The following is a 27,083-nucleotide window of genomic DNA, read 5'->3' as shown; positions in this document are numbered from 1 at the left end:
CACTGCACAGAATCTTAAATATAAAAATGGGTTGATGAGCCCTTTGGAACACACTGCATACGTGTTGGAAACCCAGACACCCTACTGCCTCAGTGCCTTAGTGATTTCAGGAAGAAACATTGCCAATAGGACTCTTTAGTTTGGGTCCTAAATCTTTCATCAACCTCCTGTACAGCCTGTCCTCAACTTGTAGAATGGGAGGAAAAGCTTCTATGGATGGAGATTTGCCAACTGTAACTCCTCTTTCAGTTAATGTACCAGGAGCTCTTCAGGTGGAATGCTTTCTAGGAGCATGTTAAATTTATCCATATTCCAATCATGAATGAAGTATAACACTATGGGTTGTGTTAGATCCCTCTGTGCCCCTGGGAACTGTAGGGCATTCAGTATCCCAGTCCTGTACCAAACCTTATAGTCCTCTACTAAGTCATCTACCGAGCCCATTGAGAGGTGTCTCTAGTGACAGGGTAATACTTTATGGCCTTGTCTTGCAAAGTAGTGCATTATGCTGGTTTGGTTTTATTAATGAAAGCTTAAGCTTCTAGCAGTCCATTGCTACAATGACATTGCCAACAATGTCATTCCTTGAAGGAATGAAAAACATTTGTTATGATGTTTTCTGTGTCACAGGCTTGCATTTGGGTGGATTATGCTTTCCCCTTGGACACAACATGGGTATTACCTGTGAAAGTGAAGAAAGAAAACCCAGTAGAAAACTAGGTGGGCCAACTTTTCCAAAGCACATTGGCTGCCATTTTCAAAAGTGATTTTGGTCCAGATTTCCAAGGGTGTCTAAAGATTCAGAGAGGTGCTCAAGTGCTCGGATTCAGAGAGGTGCTCACCTACTTCCCATTGAAACTTGTTTGTTTTTGGGCCTGAATCTCTCTCCTTGAACCTTAGGTTTCTAAGTCACTTTTACAAATGGCAAGTAGGTTCCTAAATCAGAAGCTTTTAACAGAGCTCCTAAGATCTGCTCAATGTGAATAAGTGTCAAGATGCAGGCTCTGAGAAAGTTTCATGATATAACCCATCAATTGTGTTCATTAAGCGTATCCAGTAATATTGGATAAGTAGATAAAAGGTGTGCATTAGAACTATGTGAGCTACTAATCAAAATTGATGTTATTAAAAGACAAGCAATGCAAACTGCCATTTTTCTTTTGAAAAGTCACAGCTAACTATGAGACATACAGTAATTCCTCTTGGGAACATAGAGCATATCCAGGAAGGGCAGCATCCCAGGAGACAGCCTGAGTGAACCAGCTGGAAGTTCAGGGTATGACAGGACAGCAGAACTGTGGAAAGGCAGCAGCCAGACTCCTACTTCTTTACTGCAAAAGGTTCTTTCTATAAGTTCCCATAAATAATAAAGTGTTGCTTCTACACCACAAGCCTCATCCAGATACCTGACTGTATGCAGCAGCTCACTTGCCCTGGTCCATCTCCTCTGTTATTTCACCCGCAAGCTGCAACGTCCTTCTAAACAAAGTGTGACTTCCCAAGAGACAGACTGGTGAGGCCAGCAATCACTTCCAGATGCAAAACAGGAGCAGATCAAACACGGTCACCTTTTTTCTGTAAATATTAATAAAGTAGTGTCCCTCCCTGGTCCCTTACATTCCCTGCCCTGGGGTATAGAGTTGATTAAGGACTTTGCTGCCCCAGAGCCCAGCCAGCTATCTACAGCCCTCACATTTCCATCCTGGGGTAAGGGAAAGAGGGCTGTGTTGCAGGTATCCCCCAATCCAAACCAGCTGGCTGGCCACACTCCAGATAGCCTGACTGCCTCCTGCCAACCAATCCCAGCAGCTGTCACCTGGAGCCCAGGCTTTCTCCTGGAGATAACCCAGGAGTTGGGGCTCCCAGTCCCCTCCTTCACCTTCTCCCCCACTCTAACTCCCCAGTTCCCACTTCCCTCCCAGAGCTGGAAAGAACCCAGGCTTCTAGGCTCCCAGCACACTTTGTGCTCTAATCTCCCAGTCCACACTCCCCTCCAAGAGATGCCAAGAACCCAGGGATCTGGGATCCCAGCCGCCTCTGCTCTAACCCCTGAGTCTAGTATCCAGGGATGGGAGTGTGTGTGTGTATTTTGGTATGGGAGGGTGGATGTATTGGGATCCCGGACACCTGGCTTTCTGAGAAGGGCAGCAAGTGGGTGGGCACAGGGAGCCCAGATGCCTGGATTCCATGGCCATGGGGCACAGTAGGCTGGGGTAGGTGACTCCTAGCTAGAACTGGGAAGGGGGGGTTTCTCAGGACTCACTGAAAAGGTACCAAGCTGCTGGGTCCACATTTCCTCCATCCAAAGCCTGCTGGACCCCTGCAAGGTGGCTAGACAGGAACACAGATTCTTGCCAAAGCCTTGTGCATCCATCCTGGTGTGTGTGTAGTGGGGGAAGATAAGGGCTTTGCTGCCAGGATCCCCCTTCCCCATCCTGAGATAAAACCAGACAGTTTTCCCAGTTCAAGTTGCCTAAGGGGGACTCCCCACTCCCTGCTGGTGACTAGGGGTTCAGGCTCCCTCAGAGACTCTAAAATCATGGAGTGCAGGGCTCTATTCTGCCGGCGATGCTGCTGCTGCATTCTGGCACCCCTTCTAAATCAGCACCCGGGGCTCATGTCCTGGTTAGTCATATGTAACAGCTGCAAAATTCACTTGGCTGGAAGTTGAGTGGGGTATCTATGCTTAAGACCTCTGCAAGAAAGGGGCAGCAAAACTTTGCAGAGAGTGCATAAGCCCTACCAGACACAAGGGTGTGCAGTGCATGATGCATGCTTCTTACTGGCATGTTTAAATTGTGACTAGAGCCTGCATTGCAAACCAGGGGCTCTGAATGGCTGCTATTAAGTCATAAAATTTGTGGGACGAAAAGCTAGGTGTGAGGGGGGAGGAGCAGTCCCCAGCCTGGAGAGGGGAGGGAGACTCAGCCCAAGCCAGAGGAGATCATGTTGAAACTTGCCCAGAGAACATCAGGGTGGGGGAGAGTGGGTAAAGCCCCATAAGAAGCTGATCCCCCTCTGGGTTTGGAGCTGTGCAGCCAGGGATGCAGGTGCCAAGGAAAGAGTGGGAAGGAACCCCAGGAATGGCTCAGGGAGGGTTTGGTAAGCAAGGCTGGTAGCCTTGCTGGGGGTGGAAGAAGCAGCAGAGGCCTTAGAGTGTTTAATAACTTGGCTGTGTCATGTATCTGGCTAGGACACTAGGCTGACACAGCATGAAACCCGAGCTGGGAGGGCTACAGCAAGAGTCAGATACCTGCAAAGGAAAACCTCTGTCTGCAGGTGGGTGTACCAGGAGGGGTAGGCAGGCCTGAGAGGGAGTGAGCTAAGAGGGAAAAAAAAGAATAGGGGTATATGGGGATATCTAATCACTTGTGCTTGCCAGTAAGGGTATTTTTCAGAAGGAACTTGCCTAAGAGAACACTGCCAGCAAAGGAAACAAAGGGAGCACTTTGTCCGCAGCACTTTGATTTTTTTTAGTGGCTGTTTCACTGTGCTACCTGGACTGCTTAAAAGAGCCACCCTTCAGGGAGCAGCAGAAGCCTCACCTCCACCATGTAGTGGTGGATCATATAGCTGTGGTGCTATTTAGTGTCATTGGAAATTGCTTGTGACCAGGAGGAAATTAATTGGGTTATAGGGGAAATTGCTCTAAAGCAGTGGTCTCCAACCTTTTTGGGTAGGAAATCACTTTTTTAATTAAAAAGCAACCCAAGATCTAGATTCCTTCCCTGCCCCCCCAGTCATTCTGTGGGGAGGAAAGGGGTGGGGGGCAGATCAAGGCAGAGGGAGAAAACATTATTTGGGGGCATGTCTCCCCAGCAGATAAGTCTGTGGGGGAAGGGCCATGGGGGGAGGGGAGGCGGATCAGATCAAGGCCCCAGCGGTGTGGGAGGCAGCGGGGCACAGGCAGGAGGAGGGGCTGGGGGGAGCAGGTTGGGCGGTGGCCCAAGTGGAGGCCTGAGAGACATGTACCTCCCAGGCCTCTGCTTGTCCCCCACTCCCCCCAGCCCCTGCACTTGCCTGTGCCCTGCTTCCTTCCTCACTGGTGGGGCCTTGATCTGCACCCCACCCATGATGGTGAGTGAGGGAGTGGAGCACGGGCAGGCCCTGAACAGCCAGAGTGGTCACAGAACGGAGCCACAAGTGGCTCGTCTGGGGGCACGGGGAGGGGGAGCACACAGCCCAGGAGGGCATGGGGCACTCGTGGCCCTGGATGTGCACACAGGGTGAGGCGGGCTGGGGCCGGGGCAACGTCAGGCTCTTCCCAGTTCAGCTCTCCAGCCATGCAGCTCTCAGGCTGGGTGGCAGGACTAGTGCTGGGACCTCGGCTATGGGGAGGGTTGCACACCGGCTGTGCAGCGCCGGCCTCTGCTCTACTCCCCCCATCACTGTTGCACGTGAGCCCCCCCTGCCCCGCTGTAGCCGCTGGAAGACCAGGGCTGGGCTGCCTTGCAGCCCTATCGCTGCCCTGTGTGGGGGTGGGCTAAGCCCTGTAGGCCTCCCCTTCTGCCTCCTATCCCTGACACCACCTACCACCTCTGCTTAAAGAACTTTGGAAAAAACTAAAAAACTAATGAATAAAATACTGCTGCTTTATACTATTGGTAATCAAGCAAAATAGAACACATATGTTCACTTCCTAATAAAATATATTCGACTGGATTTTGCAGCAAAATTATTTCTTCCTGTGCTGGCTATCCCTCAAGATGTTGCCATTGGTCAGTCTGTTAAGAATGGCCTCTTTGATAATCTTTTCTAAGACCTTCTCTGGGATAGAGGTCAGGTTGATGGGCCTGTAGTTTGCGGGATCCACTTTCCTCCCTTTCTTGAAGATAGGCACCACATTGGCCTTCTTCCAATCATTGAGCACTTCACCAGAGCTCCAGGAGCTCTCAAAGATCCGTACCAGGGGCTGAGCTATGATGCTAGCCAGCTTCTTGAGGACCCTGGGGTGTAAACTGTCAGGGCCGGCTGACTTGAAGGTGTCCAGCCTCTCTAGGTGTTCCTTCATGAGGTCAACATTGATGGAGGGTAAGGAATCTCCCTCGCTCAGGTGTCCCTGTCCTGTAATGGGCAGGGGCGTCCCATGGGACTAGTGAAAGACCGACACAAAGTACCCATTTAGCAAGTTGGCTTTTTCCCAGGCTTCAGTTGTCAGTTGTCCCATCTGGTTTAGCAGGGGCCCAATGTTGCCCTTGCTTTTCCTCCAGCTCCCCACATATCTAAAAAGGACACAGCCTTGGCGCAACTTTAAGATCCTGGAGGGATCTTGGGGGGCACTTAGCACTAGTTAGCAAGTTTGAATACACAATCATTCAAGTTTTAAGTGCCATTAACAAGAGATAATTGTAACATGCAATATCATTCTCTGACAAATATTTACACTTGACAACAGAAGCCACCACTGTTCTTAGACATGGCAAGCAGACGATCTTCAGAATCACATCAGTGATTCTCCAGGGAGAAGGAGCAGGACACACTAACAAGAAGATGAACATTGGGACACGCACCTGAACCTCTGTCTTTAGAATATGGGGTTAGTTCATATGAACAGCAGCACTATGGTCTGAACCCAGCCAGCCAGCCCCAGGCCCAGTATAGCTGTCACTGATTACATGCTCAAGAACTGTGGCAGTTTGAAAGAGCTTAAATCAGCCTGGCTCAGAGAATTTCCTACCTTCATGACCTTTACAGAGATTGCAGGTGACATGGTAGTGGGTGACACAATACAGGTATATTTTAAGTCCTTTATTTCACAATGTTCTTTCAAGGCAATAAAGAAGAACAAAGTAAACATCTTAAATCAGGAGCTTGTTAGTCTTTTAAACTGTTGTGTCAAATGTCCTTGGTCTTCGTCTATTCCGTCTCTTCTTTTCTTGTGGGTTTCCAACAGCGGAAATTTTAGCCTTTCTTTTGGTGGACCAAGATGGGCACTGCCATTTGGAGAAAAAAAGAATGGACTTTTGAGAGATCACAAGGAGCCAACAGTGCTAGGTGGTAATTTACAAAAATGTTCTGTAGTAAGAAGAATGGAAGTTTGGTTCTGACTCATTGCATTCTGCATGTGCCTCTGAATGCTGCCTTCAGATACATGACCTCTGCTTTTAGATGAACATTGAAAAATGTTTGTTCTAAGCCAACGTTACATTCTATAGCAAGGCTTAGTTTAAACAGGCCTTGCAGGAGGCATTCAAGGGAAAAAGGCACAATCAATAAGCATTAGGAACAATCAGTAAGCATTAGAGATGCTTCCTGAGTTAGCCACACAGCTTGCTTTCCTTTTACAGCACCTGTTATATACAGATTTCTGGTAACTGGTAAGAGAGCAATTTGCATTTGTGTCACCATTATTTCATGACCATGCTGCTGCTCAAAAGGACCAAGTTAGAGATAGCCACATCCTGTTCACTCCTTTCTATTGAGTTACACATGCCTTTTAAATCAAATTAGTTTTATGTTTGTTGCACAGCATCAAAGGCTCATAGTAACCTCTTTCTATCCCTGGTTTGTTCACCATTACTCTCTAAAAAAAGCTTTTCCTTCTTACTTAGGACTTATATCCAAGACAGATAAAGAACTCATCTGAAATGTATCTATTTTAGAAATGAAAGCAATATGTGTTTGGCATTAGTGACAATGAAATGAGCCCAAGAGACCCCGTGAGCAACCTCAAGAACCCCAAATGGGCTGAGCAAGCCCACAACAAAACAAGAAACTTACCTCCAGGGCAGGAAGTAGCAGAGCTGTGATGATGCGCAGCACCACCGTCACAGTTTAAGAGCCAGCTATCAATCAAACTGGGTGGCACCGGGTTGATGATGTCAGCCCCTGGCGCTGCTGCAGGAGATTTAAAAGACACCTGGCGTGCCAGGGAGAGGAGGAGAGAGGCTGCCTCTACATTAGATACAGCAGAGGTAGCAGCATGCACGGGACACCAAGATAGTGAGTTGTCAGAACCCCAGGGCTCAATCTATACAGAGAAGAACAGTCTTTGTGGTCCCAAGCCTAGGGAGTGAAGCCTCAATTAATGAGAAAATCCAGCGGCTTTAGGGAGCTGAAAAAGTTGCCTGCAGGCTAATAAGGGCATTAGCCAGAATAGAGGCAACCCTCCAGAAAATAGGCCCCTCTTCGTTTCTTTCTTTCTTGTTGATTTTTTAAAAAAATTTCATTAAAAGGACAGTTAGGACCAGGACATACCAGAGTCCTACGGTCAGGGCTTAACCCAAAGGTTAGCCCCTTGTTTTCAAGGGACAAGCTAGCACTCCAGATAAGGCTAGGAAGCACTGTCAGGACTGATTCAGGTGAAAAGCTGGATTATATCAAAATCCCGCATCAGTGCCCAATGGCTGGCATGTTCAACATCTTCATCAGTGACTTGGACGAGGGGGTAAAAAGCACCCTGTTCAAATTTGCTGATGACACTAAGATGTGGGGGGATGGGGGCATGCTAGAAGGGAGGAATAGGCTGCAATTGGACCTAGACAGGTTACAGGGGTGGGCAGATGAGAACAGGATGGGTTTCAACACTGACAAGTGCAAGGTGCTGCACCTGGGGAGGAAGAACCAGCAGCATACCTACAGGCTGGGGAACTCCCTTCTTGTCAGTGCAGAGGCAGAAAAGGATCTTGGAGTTGTTATTGATGCCAAAATGAACATGGGCCGACAGTGTGGGGACGCGGTCAGGAAGGCCAACAGTACCTTGTCATGCATCCACAAATGCATCTCAAGCAGGTCCAAGGAGGTGATCCTCCACCTTTTGCGGCACTGGTCAGGCCGCAGTTGGAGTACTGCGTCCAGTTCTAGGTGCTGCACTTCAGGAGGGATGTGGACAGCATTGAGAGGGCCACCCGCATGATCAGGGGGCAGCAGGGCAGGCCCTACGAGGAGAGGCTAAGGGACCTGAACCTGTTCAGCCTCCACAAGAGAAGGTTGAGGGGGGATATAGTGGCCTGTTACAAACTAGTCAGAGGGCACTGTCCCAGCCGCCTGTGGAGGGTTTGGGATTGAGAGTGTGGTCGGGGGTAGAAAGGTAAGAAAGTTTTATTGACTTAACAAAAACATAACTACACGTAGTAACAAAACAAACAATGACAGACAAAAGCAATTCACATCGGCAACTTATCGGCAGTCCCCTGTGATGCCTGATACACAGCAAGCTTCTCTTTCCACAAAGTTCAGAGAAGTCAGGCGTCCCCGAATAGCGCTGTCCGAAGGGTACCAGGAAGGACTCTGGAATGCAGTCCTTGGGCTCGTCGTGATCCACGGGCCCACTGATCCAGGCAACAGCTAACTAATCCTTTTCACAGAGCTGTATCTTCCTTCTGAATGGTTTCTAGATATTTCAGCTAATTTATAGCTTCGGAATGGTTCTGATAACGAACAACCCCTCAGATTCCTTTTACTTCAACTGTCCTTAGACTGACCAATAGCAGTACAAGCCTTACATTCCTTTGATAAGGTAATTTTAACTATGCCACAGGGCCTTACTACTTCAAGGCTTTGCTAAATTTACTAGGCTTTACTTTATACAAGGCCTCACTACATCTTAAACTTTAATTAGGCTTTTAGCAACAACATATAGCTTAATATCTAAACAAATGCAGAAAAACACTTGGTCTAATTTTCATAGAGCCTTCAGCAAGCGCCTTAATCACACAGGCATAATTTCATCTGTCACAGGGGACCAGCAGGCATTGGGGGAGTCCCTGTTCCCCTGAACACTACCAGGAGTAACTAGAAATAACGGTCACAAGCTGGCAGAGGGTAGATTCAGACTAGACATCAGGAGGTGCTACTTCACAGTCAGGAGGGTTCGGATCTGGAACCAACTTCCAAGCAAAGTGGTGCTGGCTCCTACCTTGGGGGACTTTAAGAGGAGGTTGGACAAACACCTTGCTGGGGTCGTTTGACCCCCGTACTTTTCCCTGCCATGGCAGGGGGTTGGACTTGATGATCTGTTCAGGTCCCTTCCAACCCTACCAGCTATGAAACTATGAAACTATGTGGCTGGGGATGTAGGGGAGGTGAAGCCCCCTTCGTGAAGTGCTCTCGGATCCATGAGTACCCCAAGTGGGACCCCTGTATTAACCACACTGAACCCCTCCTATTCAATTTGTTAGCATCAAAGTCATGGAAGGTGAGTTGAGGTGAGGCCTAACTTGGCGGGGACTCAAGAAAATCCCACTCTTGGATAATCGGGAGTGTTACACTCATCAATTAGGAGATGGGCTATTTTGCAGTCCTTTGTGAATGTTACTCTGAAATCCCTCTCAGACACCAGATGGGAATGCAAAATAGAAAGTGTGATGTCTCTAGTGGGCGCTGTGAGTACCTTACTGTCCCCTTGGTCAGGGTGTCCCCAACTCGCCTGCCACAACTTGTTGTTACCTGATGAAAGGAGGGGTTCAGTGGTGTTCTTCTTCCCAAGTGGCACAACGATGGGGGTATTCACAGCCATGCCACGGTGTTCTTTGGGGCTCTGCCTCCCCTACACCCTGTCTACTCGCCAACCGCTTGGGTGTTCCACTTGCTGTTCCGCCGATCTCTGTAAGCCCCCTTGTTATGGGGTCTGGCATCAGCTTTGGACAACCTGACAGTCACCTAGGTGTCAGTGCATCTGGAGCTTCAGTCCCTGATCCCAAAGGATTGCACTTCTTGGTGTTTTGGCATCCTTCCTCCCCTCCGAGGGAGAGGAATGCTTCTTATAAGCTTTGATATTGTGAGGGCTGGGGACTGTCCATCCTCAGCCTAATTCCTGACATTGCCTTCCTGCCTTTGGAGCAGGGCAGTGTCTGTCAGGCTGCTATAACCAGCCTCTGGAGCTGCCTTTACTGCCTGTCTGGCATGCTCCCAGCTGGCTCTCTCCCTCTTTCCTCTACTCCCTTCCCTGCCAGTTTCTGCCGGGGTTTTTGAACTTCCATGGTGGTGGCATCAGCTGCCACAATTAGCCAGACACCACCCCACCCAGGGATCAGATGTTTGAAGAGCCGGCATAATGCTGGCTTGCGTGGCCATGGCTGCGGCCATGGGTGCGGCTCTGCAGGTAAGTCTACTGGGGCACAGGGGGTCTGCCCATTCACCCCAGGGGTGCCCAGGGCTGCCCCTGGCACCTGTAGTGCCTGTAGGGGCTTCTCACCACCATAGGAAGTGTCAAGGCTGTGAGATTCCAGACTGAAAATGGCAGCTCATCAGTGCTGAAACTGAGAGAAATTACAAAAGACAATTTGACATACTCAGAGGCTGGAGCACTTATGGGCGAGATTTCTTCTTATCAATCCCTTGCTTCATTAATTGTATGGTATGACATATTGTTTCAAGTCAATTTGGTAAGCAGAATGATGCAGAGTAAAACAATGTATATTGATTCTGCCAGCAAGTTAGTTGAAAGTACACAAAAAGCACTTCTCTGTTACTGAGAAAATGGATTTGGAGATGCACTCTGTAAAGAAAAATAACTTTCAGAAGAAATGTCTGTGCCAGCTGAACTTCCACAATCACGTGTTATAAAGAAAATAAAACTTTTCAGCTATGAAGCAGAAGATGAAGTTAACACTGATGCAGAACAAAGATTCAGAACTGAGTTTTTCAATGTTGCAATGGGCTATGTGATTACGAGCCTTGAAAGTCATTTTCAGTTATTAAGTAGCTTCATGAACATCTTTGGATTTTTGTGTGATGTGAAGAAAATGAGAACTGTATCTACCAGTGATTTAATCACGTTTTGCGCAGAGCTAGAGCTGACGTTAAAGAATAATGAAAGTAGTTCTACAGACATTGACGGAACTGATCTTGTTGGTGAACTTCAAAGCCTCTCACATCTTCTACTACAGACAATGCATGCTCTCCAAACTCTTCAGTTCATTTACGAGAAGAAATTATCAGTTGTTTATGCTAATGTATGCATTGAGCTGATAATATTTTTGACAGCTCCAGTGACTGTTGCTTCAGCTAAGAAGCTTTTATAAGCTGAAGCTCATAAAGTTATATCTGTGCTCAACAGTGTCACAAGAACAGTTATCAGGACTGGCAATGCTATCCATTGAGAATGAAATTAATAGGGAGGTTGATTTCAAGACAGTGGTACATGAATTTCTCTCCAAAGTGTTGGGGTCCTGAGTTGTGCTATGAAGATTGAAGTCTCCAATGAAGCTTCCAATGAAGGTTGAAGTCTCCATTTCTAGTTAATGAAACATGTTTCAGTTTTTGGAACAACTATACATTGCCTAATTTAGCTATTCAGATATTCATATTTAATTATCTAGCTAAAATTAAATGTCAGTTTTGTGTGTAATTTTCTTAAACAGTTATGTCTAATTCATTAATTTAGTGAGGAAGCAGGAGGGGGAAGAGGAGAGTGTAACCACAATTTTGATTTTTTGATGGATCAGGGGGCCCCAAACCTACATCTTGCAAGGGGCTTCAAAAATTGTGGGCCAGCCCTGAGCAGGGCTGGCAGCTGAAGAGTGGCCAAAAGAGAGACCAAGGGGCCTGGTAGCTCAGGAAGTGGTTGCATGAGACCGAGGGGTCTGAGGGCCCAGAGAAGGGCCAGAGGAAAGACTGAGGCATCTGGCAACCTGAGTGGAGTTGGCAGAGAGACTGAGGCATTTGAAGGCCCAGAGGGGTGGCTAAGGGAGGCCGAGGGGTCGGAAGGCCAGGTGAGGGGCTGTATTAGCAATAGATAGAACACCTGTAAGGATGCCATCTGTGAAGCATGGGGCATGGCTTTTAAGTGTTTAAGACCTGGCTAGACAAAACTGTTTCTGGGATGATCTAGTTGGGGATGGATGGTCCTGCTTTGAGCAGGGGATTGGACTAGATGACCTCCTGAGGTCCTTTCCAACTCTAATTTTCTATGATTCTATGATGTAGGGGAGATATGGATCTATGTGATTGGCCCATAAGGCCATGACCACAAATCAGGTGGTCTTTATAGTAAGATCAGGGCTACTTCCCAAAACACATATAACAATCCACCCTGCTGATTTCTCTGGTACTGAATTACAGCAGGGGGTACTGTCAAACCACTAATCCCTGCTACAGACCCATTGATGTGTAGGTCGCAGGTTGCTGATATGTACAGTTCACCAAAACTGTTGTGATTTCATTAATTTAATATAAATTTAATTAAGTGTCTTTTTCCTAATTTCATTACTATTTTAACACATATTTTTAAACTGCTGCCTCATGACGGAAGGACATGGCCCCCCACATTCATGGGCTGCCTGGCCTGCCACAAACTCACCCTCCAGATGTGAGTGGTGGTGGTCAGGCTCCACTGAAAGCAGGATCGGACCCCTCACCGCTTCTGCCAAATTGCTGCCCCAGGGGTCCTGCTTGTGCCCCTCACTCCAGGGCTATGCTGGTGTCCTGGGAAATGGCTGCCACCTGCATGGACCTGTGCCCACCCTGCATGGCTGTGGCCAGGCTGCCTGACTGGGCTGTGCTGTCCCTGGCTTCCTGGAGGGGGGCCCTGATTGCCAGTGATGCCATTGGCCCATAATCTGCCCCTGCTTAATGCAAGGAATATAAAACTGCCCAGACACCTGAGGCACCCAGGGCCTCATTTCCCTGCTAAAAAGCAAATTGTGGCTGCCCTGTCCCAGCGCTGCAGGCAGCAGGCAGCCCCAAGAAGCGGCTGTCACCTTCACGGACGCCCCTGCCCACCTAGCATGACCCTGCCCAGAGTGTCCACCTGGCCCGTGCTGTCCCTGGCTTCCCAAAGGGTACCTTAATTGCCAGGGTCCTGTCAGCCCATAATTCAGCTCTGGTTCATGCACTGAATATAAAACGTCCTGGCCGCTTTAAACTGATGTTATATTGAGAAAAGGAGCAGCCTAATTAGTAAGGCTGTTTGCTAATGTTACTGATCTTTCTGAGTGAAGTGTTATTAAAGAAAATAGGATATAATTTTATTAGTCTAAACCAAGGGTGTCATATTTGTCTTCCAGGCTGGACATAGCCTGTGAAGCCATATGATCCAGCCTGTGGGTCACTGGACTGATCCCACATGCCAGCTCTGGCCCTGCACACTGCAGGCAGCACAGGGAGTTAGTCCAGGATGCTGCATGCAGCCCCAGACCCCTCAGGATGCAGGCAGCATTGAATCCAGCTCATATGTTGAATCATATTAGCAAATCCTGGGGCCATGATATGCTATGTGTGGCACATAGGCTGGACCTGGTATTGTGGGCACTGCATAGTTGATCAATCCTGGTTTGACCTGCAGACTGACCCAAAAACACTCATATGGTCCATAGGACTGGATGAGCTTTAGATCTCATGTCTAAGCCAGAAAGTCTGAGTAAATACTAATTATCCTGAGGTAACTTGCCATTAGTCTGCAGTCTCGTTAAACGAGAAAGGGAGAGGCAGTTACTTATTTTACAGTTTTTCTGACACAAAGAGCAGTCAGAAGCTTTCACTGTCAGGGTTCTTTTATTTGAGAAAAATAATATGCAAGTAAGAGCATGATGAAACCTCCCTGGGAGGGCACAGTGTGGAGTCCCCATGACAGCAGCAGTGGGAAGAAAAAAGGCCCACCCATATCAGCCATGATAATCAGGGGATTGACACAGACCAGTGGTTTGCCACAGCCCTCTAATCTACTGTCTCAGTGGGTTGCAAAGGGCCAGCACTGGAGACTGGGCATATGTGCTGAGACCACTGCACTTTGTGGAGGGCTGCTTGGGCCCCTGCTTCTCATGGATGAAGGAGGGTGTGTATGTATGTATGATTTCTGGAAACAAAAAGGCTGCTACCTCCCTTTGGAAATTTTGAATGGAGGTGTGGACCCCTTTGAAATGTAAGTGTGAGTATTCACATACTTTTGATTGATCACAGGTATCACATGTGGACCTGTTATACAGTTTGTGGACCCCAGGAGTCCACAGACCACAGGTTGAAAACCACTGTCTTAAGGCAAGTGGCCCTAGAGCTATTAAGGTATACTGCAACAACAAAAAAGGCCTTCCAGCTTCATACAGCTAACCAGATTGCAGTTTGGGCCTGGCTGTTCAGACTGACTGCTCCCTCCTTGAGTAAAGTGGTTTATCAAATGAAGGACAATAATCAAGTCCCAACTTCTTCCCACCACTCATCAGCATTTCCCACGCCACAGCTAAGCATTTGGAACAACTGGCACTGGCGGCAGCAGTGAATGTTAAATTGGTGACAATGAGAACCTTGGAGCTGTGTATCTGGCCAGGACTTGGAATGGAGCAGGAATATATTCTAGTGGCTTTTCTTCCTTCCTTCTGCCAGAGCAGCAGGTTCTGGATGCACAGCCTCCTTCTTGCAAATCCAGGAGAACGGTTCCTCACAAGAAACGCATTTGGCTTCTACTTTCGAGAGAAGCACACAGCACTGTGGGATATTCTCTTGGGCTACTGCAAACCTAGGATGGAGAGATATATATTACTGCCTGCCAGTCTCACCTCCAGGCCTCATCAGAGCTACTCCTTGTGTAATTAGCTACTGGGCTGGCATTTAAAGTATATGTCATGTCTAAAGCAATTTGTGAATGAGTCTGTCCTCAATGAAACTCAAGTTCAAAAATCACTGGCAACACCTGGACAGAGTGGGTTAGCTTTCTGTCACAGCTCTGCCAGCATCCTTTCAAGACATGCCATTCATGACTTGCAGAAGCCCTGGCTCTACCTGCCCATGGCCCCCTCCCAGCAACACTTTCAATGTACTTTGCTCCGCCTCTCACAGACTAGGTATTTCACTTTCCTTCCCTTGACCATCACTGAGGAATAATAGGAGGGAAAATACTAAAAACCACTATGGAAAAGAGACACCAGATACAGCAAAGTGGCCCTCCTGGCTGGAGGAAATCTCATGTGCCTTTCCCCACTGGGGTGTATAGAGAGGATCCTTTCTCTTCCCTGGCCCATCTCTTCCCTATGGCAGACTCTCTCTCTATTGCTCTTTAAGGCCATGTAGCTGCACATTTCTCATGGGAGGGGTATGACATGAAGCACCATTATTCAACCCACTGTTGGTGGAAAGTGCACTATTAGCTCAAATAAAAGCAAATCTTTCCTCATGAGACAAGGGACTTACAGGTCTTTGGAGAGAGCAGTACCATCCTCCCACAGCCAGGACTCACTGCCTTTCTGACGAGATAGTCCAATCCAGTGAGGAACATGTAATACTGATCTGAAGAACTCCTGAATGGGAACAAAGCCAATTCAGTTCACCTCAGTCCACCCATTGTACCTTTTCTTCCACTTGTGTGAGTATTTCAAAGTCTGCTGTTGCTGAAGAGTGTTTTTGTTGCAACTTAGTTCTTTTATCTTCCCTTAGGTCAACTTCAGCTCATCTTTCCAAATGAGGGTGCTGCCTGGGGTTACCTTCAGATCCTACAGGGGGAATTAGTAACTGGGCTCCAGACATTAGGAAGGAAAAACATAAAGATTTCTCCCCATGTTCACTATGGAAAAGGAATGTATGATGTTGGGATTCACACAAAGAACCACACCATTGACCCACCCCCAGCATGTATGGAGGGAACCAGTAACTGGGGTCCAGACCTTGGAAAGGAAAAATAGAAAGATTTCCCCCCAGGTTCACATACCGGTCATGGAAAAGAAATGTATGATGTTGGGATGCACCTAAAGAATCATCCTGCTAACCCACCCCTAATCCTTGGGTGAGTTATTCCTGATCTGCCACCTGGCGGGCAGAACTTGGCTACTAGGGCTGTGTGAAATTTCACTGCCAGTTTTGTTTTGACGCTGTTTTGACCCATTTCGAGGTCAAAACAGCAAAATCGAAAGGGAACAGATATAGTTTAAACAGCCTCAAAACAAAAGGAGGCAAGTCAAAACGTTTCACTGTTTCGCCCATAGGCTATAATGGGGAAGGACAAAACAGCCTATCACTTTGTCATTTGTTGCCTTATTTGGATGAATCTTGCAGGATTGGTAGCCTCTTCTGAGGGCATGAAGCCTGCCATGTTTCAAGGATATAGGTGCAAGAGGTCAGGGAAACTGCACCCCAAAGTTTTCAAAGCAAAACTTGTGTCACGTGTATGTGTTAAGCCACAGAGAGGTCAAAACTGCAGACATGCTAGCCCCTGCTCAGGCCACAAATCCTGCCAAGTTTCAAGGAGATAGGTTCAGGGATTTGGAGGAAACTGTACCTCAAGCTGTGGACAAGCAACACTCGTGATATGAGTGACAGTGTGTGTGTTAATGTGCAGCAGGGTGAAAGATGCAGGCCTGCTAGCACTTGCTGCAGCCACAAAACCTGCCAGCTGTTAAGGAGATGGGTGCAGGGGGGTTCTGGGGCCCTGCAACCCTAGCTGCTGACAGGCAAAACTCGTGGCATGGGTGCTTGTGCAATTGACTGTCTCTGTCTTGGGGCAGAAGCAGTTCCTGGCTCTGTATTAATTCTTTCCTCTCCTTAGACTGTGGTTTTGTAGGTGTTAATTCTTTCTCATTAACTTGTTATCCTCGCTAGCTACCGTGTGTTGAGCTGGTCTCTGAGTGAATCATGATTGATTGCATAACCCAGTAGGTAGCTAGCACAAGCACCCATGTCACAAGTCTTGCCTGTCAGCAGCTAGGAGTGCAGGGCCCCAGAACCCCCCAGCACTGATCTCCTCAACAGCTGGAAGGCTTTGTGGCTGGAGCAGGGCCTAGCAGCCAGGCCTGCAGTAGTTTCCACCCTCCCCTCATGCCCCAAGACATACACAGTTGCACAAGCACCCATGTCATGAGTTTTGCATGTCAGCAGCCAGAGGTGCAGGTCCCCAGAACCCCACTGCACCTATCTCCTTGACAGCTGGCAGGCTTTGTGGCTGCAGCAGGGGCTATCATGTCTGCAGTTTTCACCCTGCTGCACCTAAACGCAACACACAGTGTCACCCATGTCACAAGATCTGCTTGTCCGCAGCTTGAGATGCAGTTTCCCCCAAACCCCTGCACCTATCTCCTTGAAACTTGGCAGGCTTTGTGGCCTGAGCAAGGGCTAGCATGCCTGCAGTTTTGACCCCACTGTGGCTTAACACATACATGTGACATGAGTTTTGCTTTCAGGATTTTGGGGTGCAATTTCCCTGAACCCCCTGCACCTATCTCCTTGAAACTTGGCAGGTTTTGTAGCCTCAGCAGGGGCTAGCATGAGTGCAGTTTTGACCCCACTATGGCTTCACACATACACATGACACAGGTTTTGCTTTCAAAACTTTGGGGTGCAGTTTCCCTGACCCTCCTGCCTATCTCCTTGAAACTTGGCAGGCATCATGCCCTCAGAAGGGGCTATCATTCCTGCATGTTTCATCCAAATCAAGCCACAAATGACAAAGTTATAGGCTGTTTTGTCCTTCCCCATTATATCCTATGAGTGAAACATCTTAACCATTTTGCCATTTTGACCCTGCTTTGACGGAGCAAAATGGAACAGCTGTTTTGAATCGAAACACAATTCGAAATGAAATGCTGTTCCATTGAAATGTCAAAACACTGCAATGGTTGAAATGGAATGCTGCCATTTTGCACAGCCCTACTGGCTACACCCTGAAAGAGGGCATTGCCAAAAGTTTTAACTGCAGCCTCAGCCACAAACTCTGAGGCCAGTTCTGGGGAGCAAAGGCAAAGTACTCACCAGTTCTTCCTTATTTTTGATGTCAAGGAGTTTGGAGTCCAAAGAAGTACAATAATCTTTACTCTCTTGCCAGGATTTCCAGTCATTAGTGAAGAGGTAACAGAAGTGTCCATGTGGTTCCCATTTGTCTGGACATGAACTGGTTTTATCCCCTTGAAAAGAAAACACAGTTAAACTGTTTTGAGAACTTCATTTCTGTGTGCTGATGTGTGCAACATGATCCCAGATGGCTAGGACAGGTGTCATTTCATGACTTGTGCATGCACCCCTTGTGTTGAATTGAAGAAAATTTCACCTGCCTGCAGTGCACAACAAGCAGGGTCCACACCTAGGGCAAACCCTGTCGGGGTGCATGGTTCCACGAGCGAGACCCAGGGAGCGTGTGCGGGTTCCAAGAGTTAAATATAACTCTGTTGTTTTTTGTCTGATTTGGATGAAACATGCAGGGTTGGTAGCCTCTGCTGAGGCCACAAAGCTGGCCAAGTTTCAAGGAGATAGGTGCAGGGGTTTCTGGGAAACTGCACCTGAAAGTCCTGAAAGCAAAACTCATGTCACGTGTGTGTGTTAAGCCACAGTGGGGTGAAAACTGCAGGGATGGTAGCTCTTGCAGAGGTCACAAAGCCTGCCAAGTTTCAAGGAGATAAGTGCAGGGGTTTTTGGGAACCTGCACCTCAAACTGCCAACAAGCAAAACTCATGACACAGGTGACACTGTGTATGTGTTAAGGCACAGGGGGTGAAAACTGCAGGGGGAGTCTGGGTTCTGGGGCTTTTCACTTCTGGCTGCAGGCAGGCAAAACTCGGACATCTAACTCCCCAGATACTTCTGCACTTTTACCTGCGCTGCTACGTCCCCCTCCCCCCACCAACCCCAGGCTGTCCCTCACCCTCTGACGCCTTCATTTCCATTTTCACTGACTGGCTTTCTTGCCTGCATTGCATGCCAGGCCAGCCTCTGGCTTCTTTACTATTGCTTCCATCCAGGACCAGGAGACACACCAACTGCAGGTACTTCCGCAGCCTGACAAAGGGTTTTTCAACCCCCAAACTTCCTAAGATATACTTTTCTAACTATTTCATTTTTTTCATAAAAAAACATATAAACATGAAAACACAAGATAAGCCATCACACGCACCACTAGTAACATATATCCAACACAACATCTTTACTTGTTGCTGTCAATTCCTTTATAAAAAGAAAGGCTCTGTGACAGTTCCGTTTGGGTACCTTTGATGCTACTGGTGCTATTGGTGTTGAGCCAGCTAAGTTAGACCTGCCGTCGTTTACAGAGGTGGACTGACCCGAGGCTGTAGGGGAGGAGAAGACCTCATGGGGGCACACTGCTATGTTGTGCAGAGGCCCCAGCATCAGGAAGGGCACACCTGAACACACATACAGATCCACAAGCACCCACGTTAAGAGTTTTGCCTGCCTGCAGCCAGAGGTGCAGTGCCCCAGAACCCAGATTTCCCCTGCACCTATCTCCGTGACAGCTGGCAGGCTTTGTGGCTGCAGGTAAATAAAGGTCGTCATGTGCTATTTTTTTATTTGTTTCCCATCTTGGTCCCCACAATACAAGCAGCAGCAGAGTGCCGGTGTGGGGAGCTCTCACACATCCCTTCCTACCTGGCACAGAGTAGGTGAGTAAAATGAATAAAGATTGTGTATTTTCTTGCTTGGGCCACTGAGTAAGTGCATGAGAATCAGATGAGCTTGGTTTCTCTTCATTTCAAGAGTACAGTCAGTAGAACTATTATTTTCTAACTTTCCCTATTGTCTTCACTCAGCATTTTAAAATTGGGCTGTTATTGAGACCTACAGTTTGCAATATTATGTGATACAGTGATGCTATTAGACATTTTGTATATCATTTTTTAAATCAACCAAGTGGGAGCTAAAGAAGACATAAAATTCCACCAAAATATTTACCTCTGGTGGTGGTATAAGCTTTTTGATAGTGAGTTATTCTCTGGTGCAGGGTCATGTTTTCCTGATAGGTACAGTTTCCCTGGATTTTATGTATGTTGGAATCCTGTAAAAGTGGTATTCACCATAACAGCACAATGGATTGTGCCAATTAAACCAGAACAAGTTGAAATATTTTTTTTGCGTATGAAGGAAATTGAGTTGGAATCATGATATGGCTCTATGTCCTTGTGAAATGGACTTTTTAACAGTGATTACTTTTGTTATATTTTCCAGTATGCCTTTAAAAAAATTCAGAAGTTTTAACCCTTATCCCTAAATATGAATAGAAAAACCTTCCTGAAATGTCTATAAAAGTTATAAAACCGTTAGGGCCTGATATACAACTTCCTTACATTAGAACAATGGCAGTGAACAGACATTGAAACAAAAATGGATCCATAGAAGAGTACACAAGGCCTCTATTTTTATTCCTATAGAATACTCACGTATGGCGACTAAGACTACTACTGTTACCAGTAGTATTAGGCAGAGGATTCCCAGAATTCCTGTAATGAGTCTCTTCCGGGGAGTGGGTAGAGCAGGAGAATCTAAGGACAAAACTGGCATAAAGATAAGTGAAGTGAGTCCATTCTGGGTGTCTGGCAATGTTCCCTCTAAGGAGCAGCGGTCCATGAGCATGCTGCCTTGGTCCGGTGTGGGACACTTACGGAAGGGGGCCGGGGGCTGGAGGCAAAAACCTGGGGCCAGGGGCCGGAGGCTGGGAGTCGGTGGCTAGAGGCTGGAGCCAGGGGCCAAGGGCTGGAGTTGGGGCCAGGAGCTGGGACTGGAGCCTGGCGTGGGCTCTGCCGGCTTCGGGGAAGTGCTCCACTCCCTCACACTAGGGTTGGGGAGTGGAGCACTTCCCCAGAGCCGGCGGAGCCCGCACCAGGCTCCGGCTCCAGCCTCTCCTGGTGTGTAGCCTTGAAAAGGCTGTGCACGGCCGCACTTTTAGTTGTGCATGGCTGTGCATGCGTGCACCTTAGGGGAACCTTGGTGTCTGGGTCAGACTGTGGCTTAAGGTAGAATTGCACTTACATATGAAAATCACCCACTTGACCAGGTGTGAAAACCCACACCAGATTTACTGCTTTATTATGCTGGATGCTCAAAGAGGTACTTTTCCTAACTGCTAGAGCAGTGAGTTCTATTTCCAAACTTCTGTGACCAACATCCTAGACACTGCAGGTTTCTTAGTAACATAGGCAATGCGTAGGGGGATCACAGGGGGGAGGGGAGGTGGGGACTGGCCACCGCTGAAGCCGCTGCTGGGTTCTGTGGGTGGTCGCTGCTTGCCACCCGCCCCCTCCTCACTGCTGCCGGCATCTGTGGGTGGTTCCCACTTGCTGCTCACTGCCATGGTGCCCTCCCAGTCTCAGGAGGCACTTGTCACTCATGCTCAGTAACATGGTACTAGGCAACATTGCAGAGATTTTTGTTTCCCTTTGCATTCCAAAAATACAATGTTAGGCTCTTAGGGTACGGGAAGAAGCTTGTTTATGAACAGTAGAAGAGAATTCAGGGTAGCCTCTTGGTAACACACATTACACTACCTTTGCTCTCATTGTTCTGAGGCCTTTGGTCTTTCTCAGAGTTCTGAGATCTTTGGCTCCTCCTCTCCTGCGAAGAAGAGCGAAATCTCATGTCCATGTAAGTCACCTCTGTTTCTCTCATTTCTGAAGAATAGCAAATGTGGAAATGGTCTTAGTGGACAGCAATGGAAAACTGTATTAAATGAAAAATCAGTGGGTCAATAAGTAAAGATAAGCAAAGTGAGCCTCTGTTCTGGGTGGCTGGGTTAGACTACAACTTAAGGGGGAGTTCCACTTACATATGGATATCACCCACTTGACCAGGTGTGAAAGCCGACACCAGCTTTATTGCTTGAGTATGGTTATGTGCAAAGATGTACTGTTCCTAACTTCTAAAGCAATGAGTTCTATTTCCAAACTTCTTTGACCAACATCTTAGATACTGCAGGTTTCTCAGTAGCATGGTAACATTGCAGAGATATATTTTCGCCTTTGCATGCCAAAAATACAGTGTTTGGTTCATAGAGAAGGGAAAGAAACTTGGCTATGAACAGTAGAAGAGAATTCAGGGTAGCCTCTTGGTAATACTCATTACAGTACCTTTGCTCTCATTGTTCTGAGGCCTTTGGTTCTTTTCAGACTTCTGAGATCTTTGGCTCCTCCTCTCCTGTGAAGAAGAGTGAAATCTCACAGCTGTGTAAGTCACCTCCTCGTGGCTCATTTCTGGAGAATAGCAAATGTGGAAACTGTTTTAGTGGACACCGATGGACAATGCTATTTAATGAAAAATCAGTGGATCAATAAGACAGTCTTCACTGCAGGGGAGAAATGAAAGGATACTCCCATGATTGATTCCATATTACAACAGCCTTCAACAGGAGGAACAGAAACATAGAAAGAAAGCTCATGTTAAGATCACTATGGGAGTCTCCTTATTTCTCCCCTTCTGTAACCTTCCATCTATTTAAAATATAAACAATGACATTGTATTTTGGTACCTCTGAGCCTTACAAAAAAACAGATACGAAAATGGAACAGCCTAACCATTTTTTATATTAGTTTAAATGGTTTAGATTGCAAACTTCTCAAGGGTAGGGTAGTACCATGCAGTGTGTTCATACTATAGGTGTCGACTTTTATTTTTGCCAGAGGGAGGCCTAAGATGATGGACACGTGGAAAGTTTCACACATTTCAGGTGACAGCCCTCTTCCCGAGGGGAGCCAGGGCCCTTGGGCCCCCATGTATTCGGTGTCTCTGGTTCACATAGTGTCTAGCACAACAGCACCCTAATATTGGCTGGAGCTGAGAAGCACTGAAGTAAGAAAATTAATAGTCACAGAAGGACATATTTTATTCCATCCATTAGCACCAAAGTGGATTTAGGCACCTACATGCAATTTTATTCCATTGCTGAAAAAATGTGTAAACACTTTCATTTTACAGTGTGTTAGTAACACAAAGCAGTGAGCCAGAGGAGGATGCATCTCGTCTTTTACTTTAACTTTTTCTTCCAGGATCTGAATAGCATGCAACACTTGTAGGCACCTAACAGAACAGAATCTGGCCATATAAGTCAAAATCAAATATGATGTTCTCTGAAGTTCCCTTAATTTTCCAGGAAGTTACTGGATATTTTGACCAGTTATGTTCAGGCAGTAACAGGCTTGTAAGACATAATAAAAAGGACACAATATTTATATTTAAATAAACAACGGTGCCAGGAAGTGTATTTCATTATTCTTTCTAAAATTTAACCAGAAAACAATTTACTTTTGGGAAGAATTTAGTGATCTGAGGGATATGTTTCTGTGTACAAGGGGTAAAGGACAAAATATAAGTGTCCAAGAAGCCTCTTCTGTCTTTGAATTGTATGTTTCATTAAATCCAATTGACTAAAAAAACAACAAAAAAGATCATCTACTTTCACTGTCTTCAAACGGCAGTACTCCAAATAGCTACTGCACTTTAGGGGTTTAGGGTTCTTAAAGCACTACTATTTTTAGTTCTGAATTCTTTTAATCCTGTGTAATTTATTCACCTTCACTAATGCAAGCCAAGCTAAAATGTACCTGCATCCACTGTCAGTGCAAGATTGTTGTGAACATGGTCAGATCACTCTTGCAAATTGCTGAATAGTCTCTTTATGTTTCTCAGTACCTTTGACCCCCATTAAAAGTAACAGGATCTGATGGCACTTACAACATCAGGCCTTCCATCCAGTCTTCCTTTTCATTTCTAAATACCTCCAGAGATATTGTTCTTACCAATATGTTCAGGATGCTACTGCACAACCCCTCACCCATTACAATGTTTCTATCATGTCTTCAATTTTACTTTTTTTGATTTCACATTGTTATTCCAAATATTGGATGACGTTATGTAGATTATGTAATTGGATTAACAGAGACCTGGTGGGATAGCTCGTATAACTGCAGCGCTGTCATGGATGGGTACAAACTGTTCAGGAAGGACAGACAGGAGAGAAGGGGAGGAAAAGAACCATACTATAGCTTAGAGCTCCAATATGAAGCTGGAGATGGGCCTGTAGAAAGTCTCTGGGTTAAGGTTAGAGGGGACAGCAACAAGGGGGATGTTGTGGTGGGGGGCTGCTATAGACCACCAGATCAGGAGGAAATGGTGGATGAGGCTGTCTTCAAGCAGCTAGCAGAAATTTCCAGATCACAGGCCCTGGTTCTCCAGGGGCACTTCAATCACCATGATGTCTGCTGTGAGGGCAATACAGCAGTGCACAGGCAATCCAGGAAGTTTTTGGAGAGTGCTGGAGACAACTTCCTGAAGCAAGTGCTGGAGTGGCCAACTAGGGGCCGTGCTCTTCTTGATCTGCTGCTCGCAAACAGGGAAGACTTGGTGGGGTATGTAGTATAGTGGATGGCAACTTGGGCAGCAGTGACCACAAGATGATTGAGCTCAGGATCCTGACAAAAAGAAGGAAGGAGAGCAGCAGAGTAAGGACCCTGGACTTCAGAAAAACAGACTTTGACTCCCTCAGGGAACTGATGAGCAGGCTCCCAGTCTGAGGGGGAAAGGAGTTCAGGAGAGTTGGTTGTATATTAAAAAACCTTATTGAAGGCATAGGAATAAATGATCCTGATGTGCAGAAAGAATAGCAAATGTTGCAAACAACCAGTATGGCTTAGCAGAGAACTCTTTGGCGAGCTTAACAGAAAAAGGAAGGTTACAACAAGTGGTAGCTTGGACAAACAACTAGGGAAAAGTACAAGAATATTGTTCGGGCATGCAGGGATGAAGTCAGGAAGGCCAAAGTGCAATTGGAGTTGCAGCTAGCAAGAGATGTGAAGGGTATCAAGAAGGGTTTCTACAAGTATGTTAGCAACAAGAGGAAGGTCCATACCATTATGTATCTCCAGTCCTGAAGATACCAGCTTCACCAAATCATTCATTCCTGTCTGATCAGACAGTGCACCAAGGTGTGGACACAGGAACATTTGGAACCCTTTCAAAAGAGCAGCAGCTTTAACATGCTTTCATACAGAGTTAAATTTGGAGGGGATTTGCTATACTTGAATTGTGCTTAGCCTGTTTACTCATAGCAATTAAAACATATCAGCTGCTGCCCTTTTCAAACATTACCTTTTGAAATGGCTCCCAACTAGGAGGAAGGGAACTAGGAGGAGATAAAAAACAGGTTAAGATTCTTTGATTCTTCAGGCTAATGTTCTTAAGATTCTCCTCTTAAACTTTTGGCTCTGGAACATGATTCACTGTGACCAGGTTAGGCACACAGCATCTATATACAGTTAACAAAGAGAATTCAGAGGATCATAAGAGCGAATCATGTTTAAGTGCTTAGGTACTGTATACAGAGAGCAATAGCTGCTTTCAAAGGCCCAAAGGCTCAAAGGCTAATAGGCAAAATTAAACCCAGGGGTGTATTTGACCTCTTACACGTCTCAGAAGTTCAGATACCTGACTTCAGGAGCACATCCAGATGATCATGGCCTTGCAGCTAGATACTGCACAGTCTGGTGTTCTCTGCACTGCAAGGGTGTGCTGCCCCAGCGTGGGATGCACTGGGGGTTTTTTCTGTGTTTTTTTTTACCTCTTCTGGCTAGCCCCACACCTCTTCTGTGCCCCAGCCAGCTGTGGAAGCATTTACACGTGCTCTGCTGCACAGGAAAAAGTTCTGCAGCAGGTAAGGACTTGTATTTACAAGTTCTAACCTACTGCAGAGTGTATTAGTTTCCCATGTCTTAATAGGGGCACGTGTTTAGATTCTAAGATGTTTACTATGCAGTTAATTTGGCAGCTGCGAAGTACGTTTCTTGTGTAGGCGTGCCCTGTACCTTCTTATTTACTACTGCCCATAGAGGGCCCTAAACCAATCCCTCTGATAATAATCTTATGCCCTAAATAATTATGACAGCCAATCCTGTAAGTTTTAACTGTAGCTCCTTGACTGAAGATGAAGCTCATCTATTGTGAAAATCCAATTCTTCCCTTCCTCTGGTGAGTCAGCTGCAACTCCACTGATGTGGTGTAAATGAGAGGGGATTCAATTAATGAGGGGAGGGAGGGTTAATTTTTGCTTCCTTGACTAATCCCCTTCTAGGAATCAGTCTGCCTACTCCTCTCCTTCTGTTCTTTCTGTGTGCCATCAGGTTGCAGAGAATACAAAAAACTATTTTAGCATGAACCACAGAGGACTTTATTATAGGATGCATATAGCCCATGAGCTTTACATAGGCTTTACATTTTTCTATTGTAGGCTGGTTCAGTCTCCTAACTGCACTCTTTCCTCACTAGTTAACAACCATAGTTTGTGCCTAGTCCAATATTTTCAGCTTCTTGATACACATCATTTTATTTATCTAGATCTTTTGCTTCTGGTTTACCTTTTCTCTGACCTTTCCAATATATTACTAGATCTTTTTAATTTTCAAACACTTTTCTCATTCAATATTTCATTACCATATGATTTACCCATTTTAAAGACTGTTAATACCTATGTTAAGGAAACACGGTGCTCCTTGGTGCTACACCAGGGACCTTCCTCACAATGGTATATATGCTCTCTGTTCCCTTTTCCCTCTGTTTACATCTTTGAACTGGTTTCGGTAGACACAACTTCACATACAGCAAAGCCAATGTGAACTGCTTTCTTAAACATATTTTCTTGAGAATCAGTATCAAGTGCTTTGCTACTGTGTACATATATATTACATCTTCCATCTTCCTTGGCTGATGCTGAAGTGATAAGAGTTTGATTTGAAATGGAAGAGAAAGACAATGATCCCAATGTTCTAGGTTACTGATTGTTCTGAATGGAAACAAATAGAACAATAATTCAAAGCTACATAGCTAGAAAATACTCTATTGCTTATTTCCTGAATCAGGAAGCTCAGATAGCGTTCTTCTAACATTAATATTTTACCCTAATCATAATAATCCCAGAAGCACCTGGCCATGGAAGATTTGACTTTACCTGCAGTTATTTACGAAGAGGCTGGAGTGCTGGAATCTGTATGATGTCTGATTGGATCCCTTAAATCTTCAGGGAAGAACCTGATGTCTGCCTCTGACTGTCCTGGTAGAAGATGGGAAGTGCTAAACAAGACAGAGCTTTTTTATGCTCCGGCTGCAACTGCACAGGAAATTCATAGTTTGCTAATTTGAGAAGACCTACCCAGATCCAGATCACTCAAAGCAAAGGCAGGCACTTTCATCTTTAAACTAAAATTATGCAAGCTTGGTCTATGGTGTTAATGTCTGTGTTTAGTAACAGCTAATTAAATACTGACTCCAGTAAAAGACAGTCTCTCTGACAGAGCAGGAGTCCAAAAATTGTAACCCTCTGAGGAGGACTAGGCAGTTTGAATTATGAGCACATAGAGGCATCTAACATGCATCTCTAACTCAGATGCCCTTATTCCAAGAAGAAACAGGAGTTCAGAGACATTGGACATGTCTATGTGTACACTTTAATGTGCAATAGA

General features: G+C 46.3%; 1 protein-coding gene across 4 annotated transcripts; it reads right to left on the bottom strand.

The window, feature by feature from the left end:
- Positions 1–8,022: 8,022 nt before the first annotated feature.
- On the bottom strand, positions 8,023–26,726 carry LOC102571351 (natural killer cells antigen CD94). Of its 4 annotated transcripts, XM_019490036.2 has the most exons (8): positions 26,573–26,723; positions 21,708–21,830; positions 21,129–21,251; positions 20,025–20,138; positions 17,611–17,762; positions 15,064–15,170; positions 14,181–14,392; positions 8,023–11,176 (listed from the first exon to the last, which is right to left on the bottom strand). In XM_019490036.2, the coding sequence occupies exons 2-7, from the start codon at positions 21,826–21,828 to the stop codon at positions 14,230–14,232; spliced, it is 780 nt and encodes a 259-aa protein (XP_019345581.1). In that variant the 5' UTR covers positions 21,829–21,830; positions 26,573–26,723; the 3' UTR covers positions 8,023–11,176; positions 14,181–14,229. The 4 variants fall into 4 exon arrangements, with proteins under 4 accessions (XP_019345581.1, XP_014460001.2, XP_019345580.1 ...); XM_014604515.3 differs by lacking the exon at positions 8,023–11,176 and having other exon boundaries at positions 13,416–14,392; positions 20,025–20,126; positions 26,573–26,726; XM_019490035.2 differs by lacking the exon at positions 8,023–11,176 and having other exon boundaries at positions 13,416–14,392.
- Positions 26,727–27,083: the final 357 nt, after the last annotated feature.

The sequence above is a fragment of the Alligator mississippiensis genome, chromosome 4 (assembly GCF_030867095.1).
Source record: "Alligator mississippiensis isolate rAllMis1 chromosome 4, rAllMis1, whole genome shotgun sequence".
Taxonomy (NCBI): Eukaryota; Metazoa; Chordata; order Crocodylia; family Alligatoridae; genus Alligator; species Alligator mississippiensis.
This window is presented reverse-complemented; position numbering and strand designations above follow the sequence as displayed.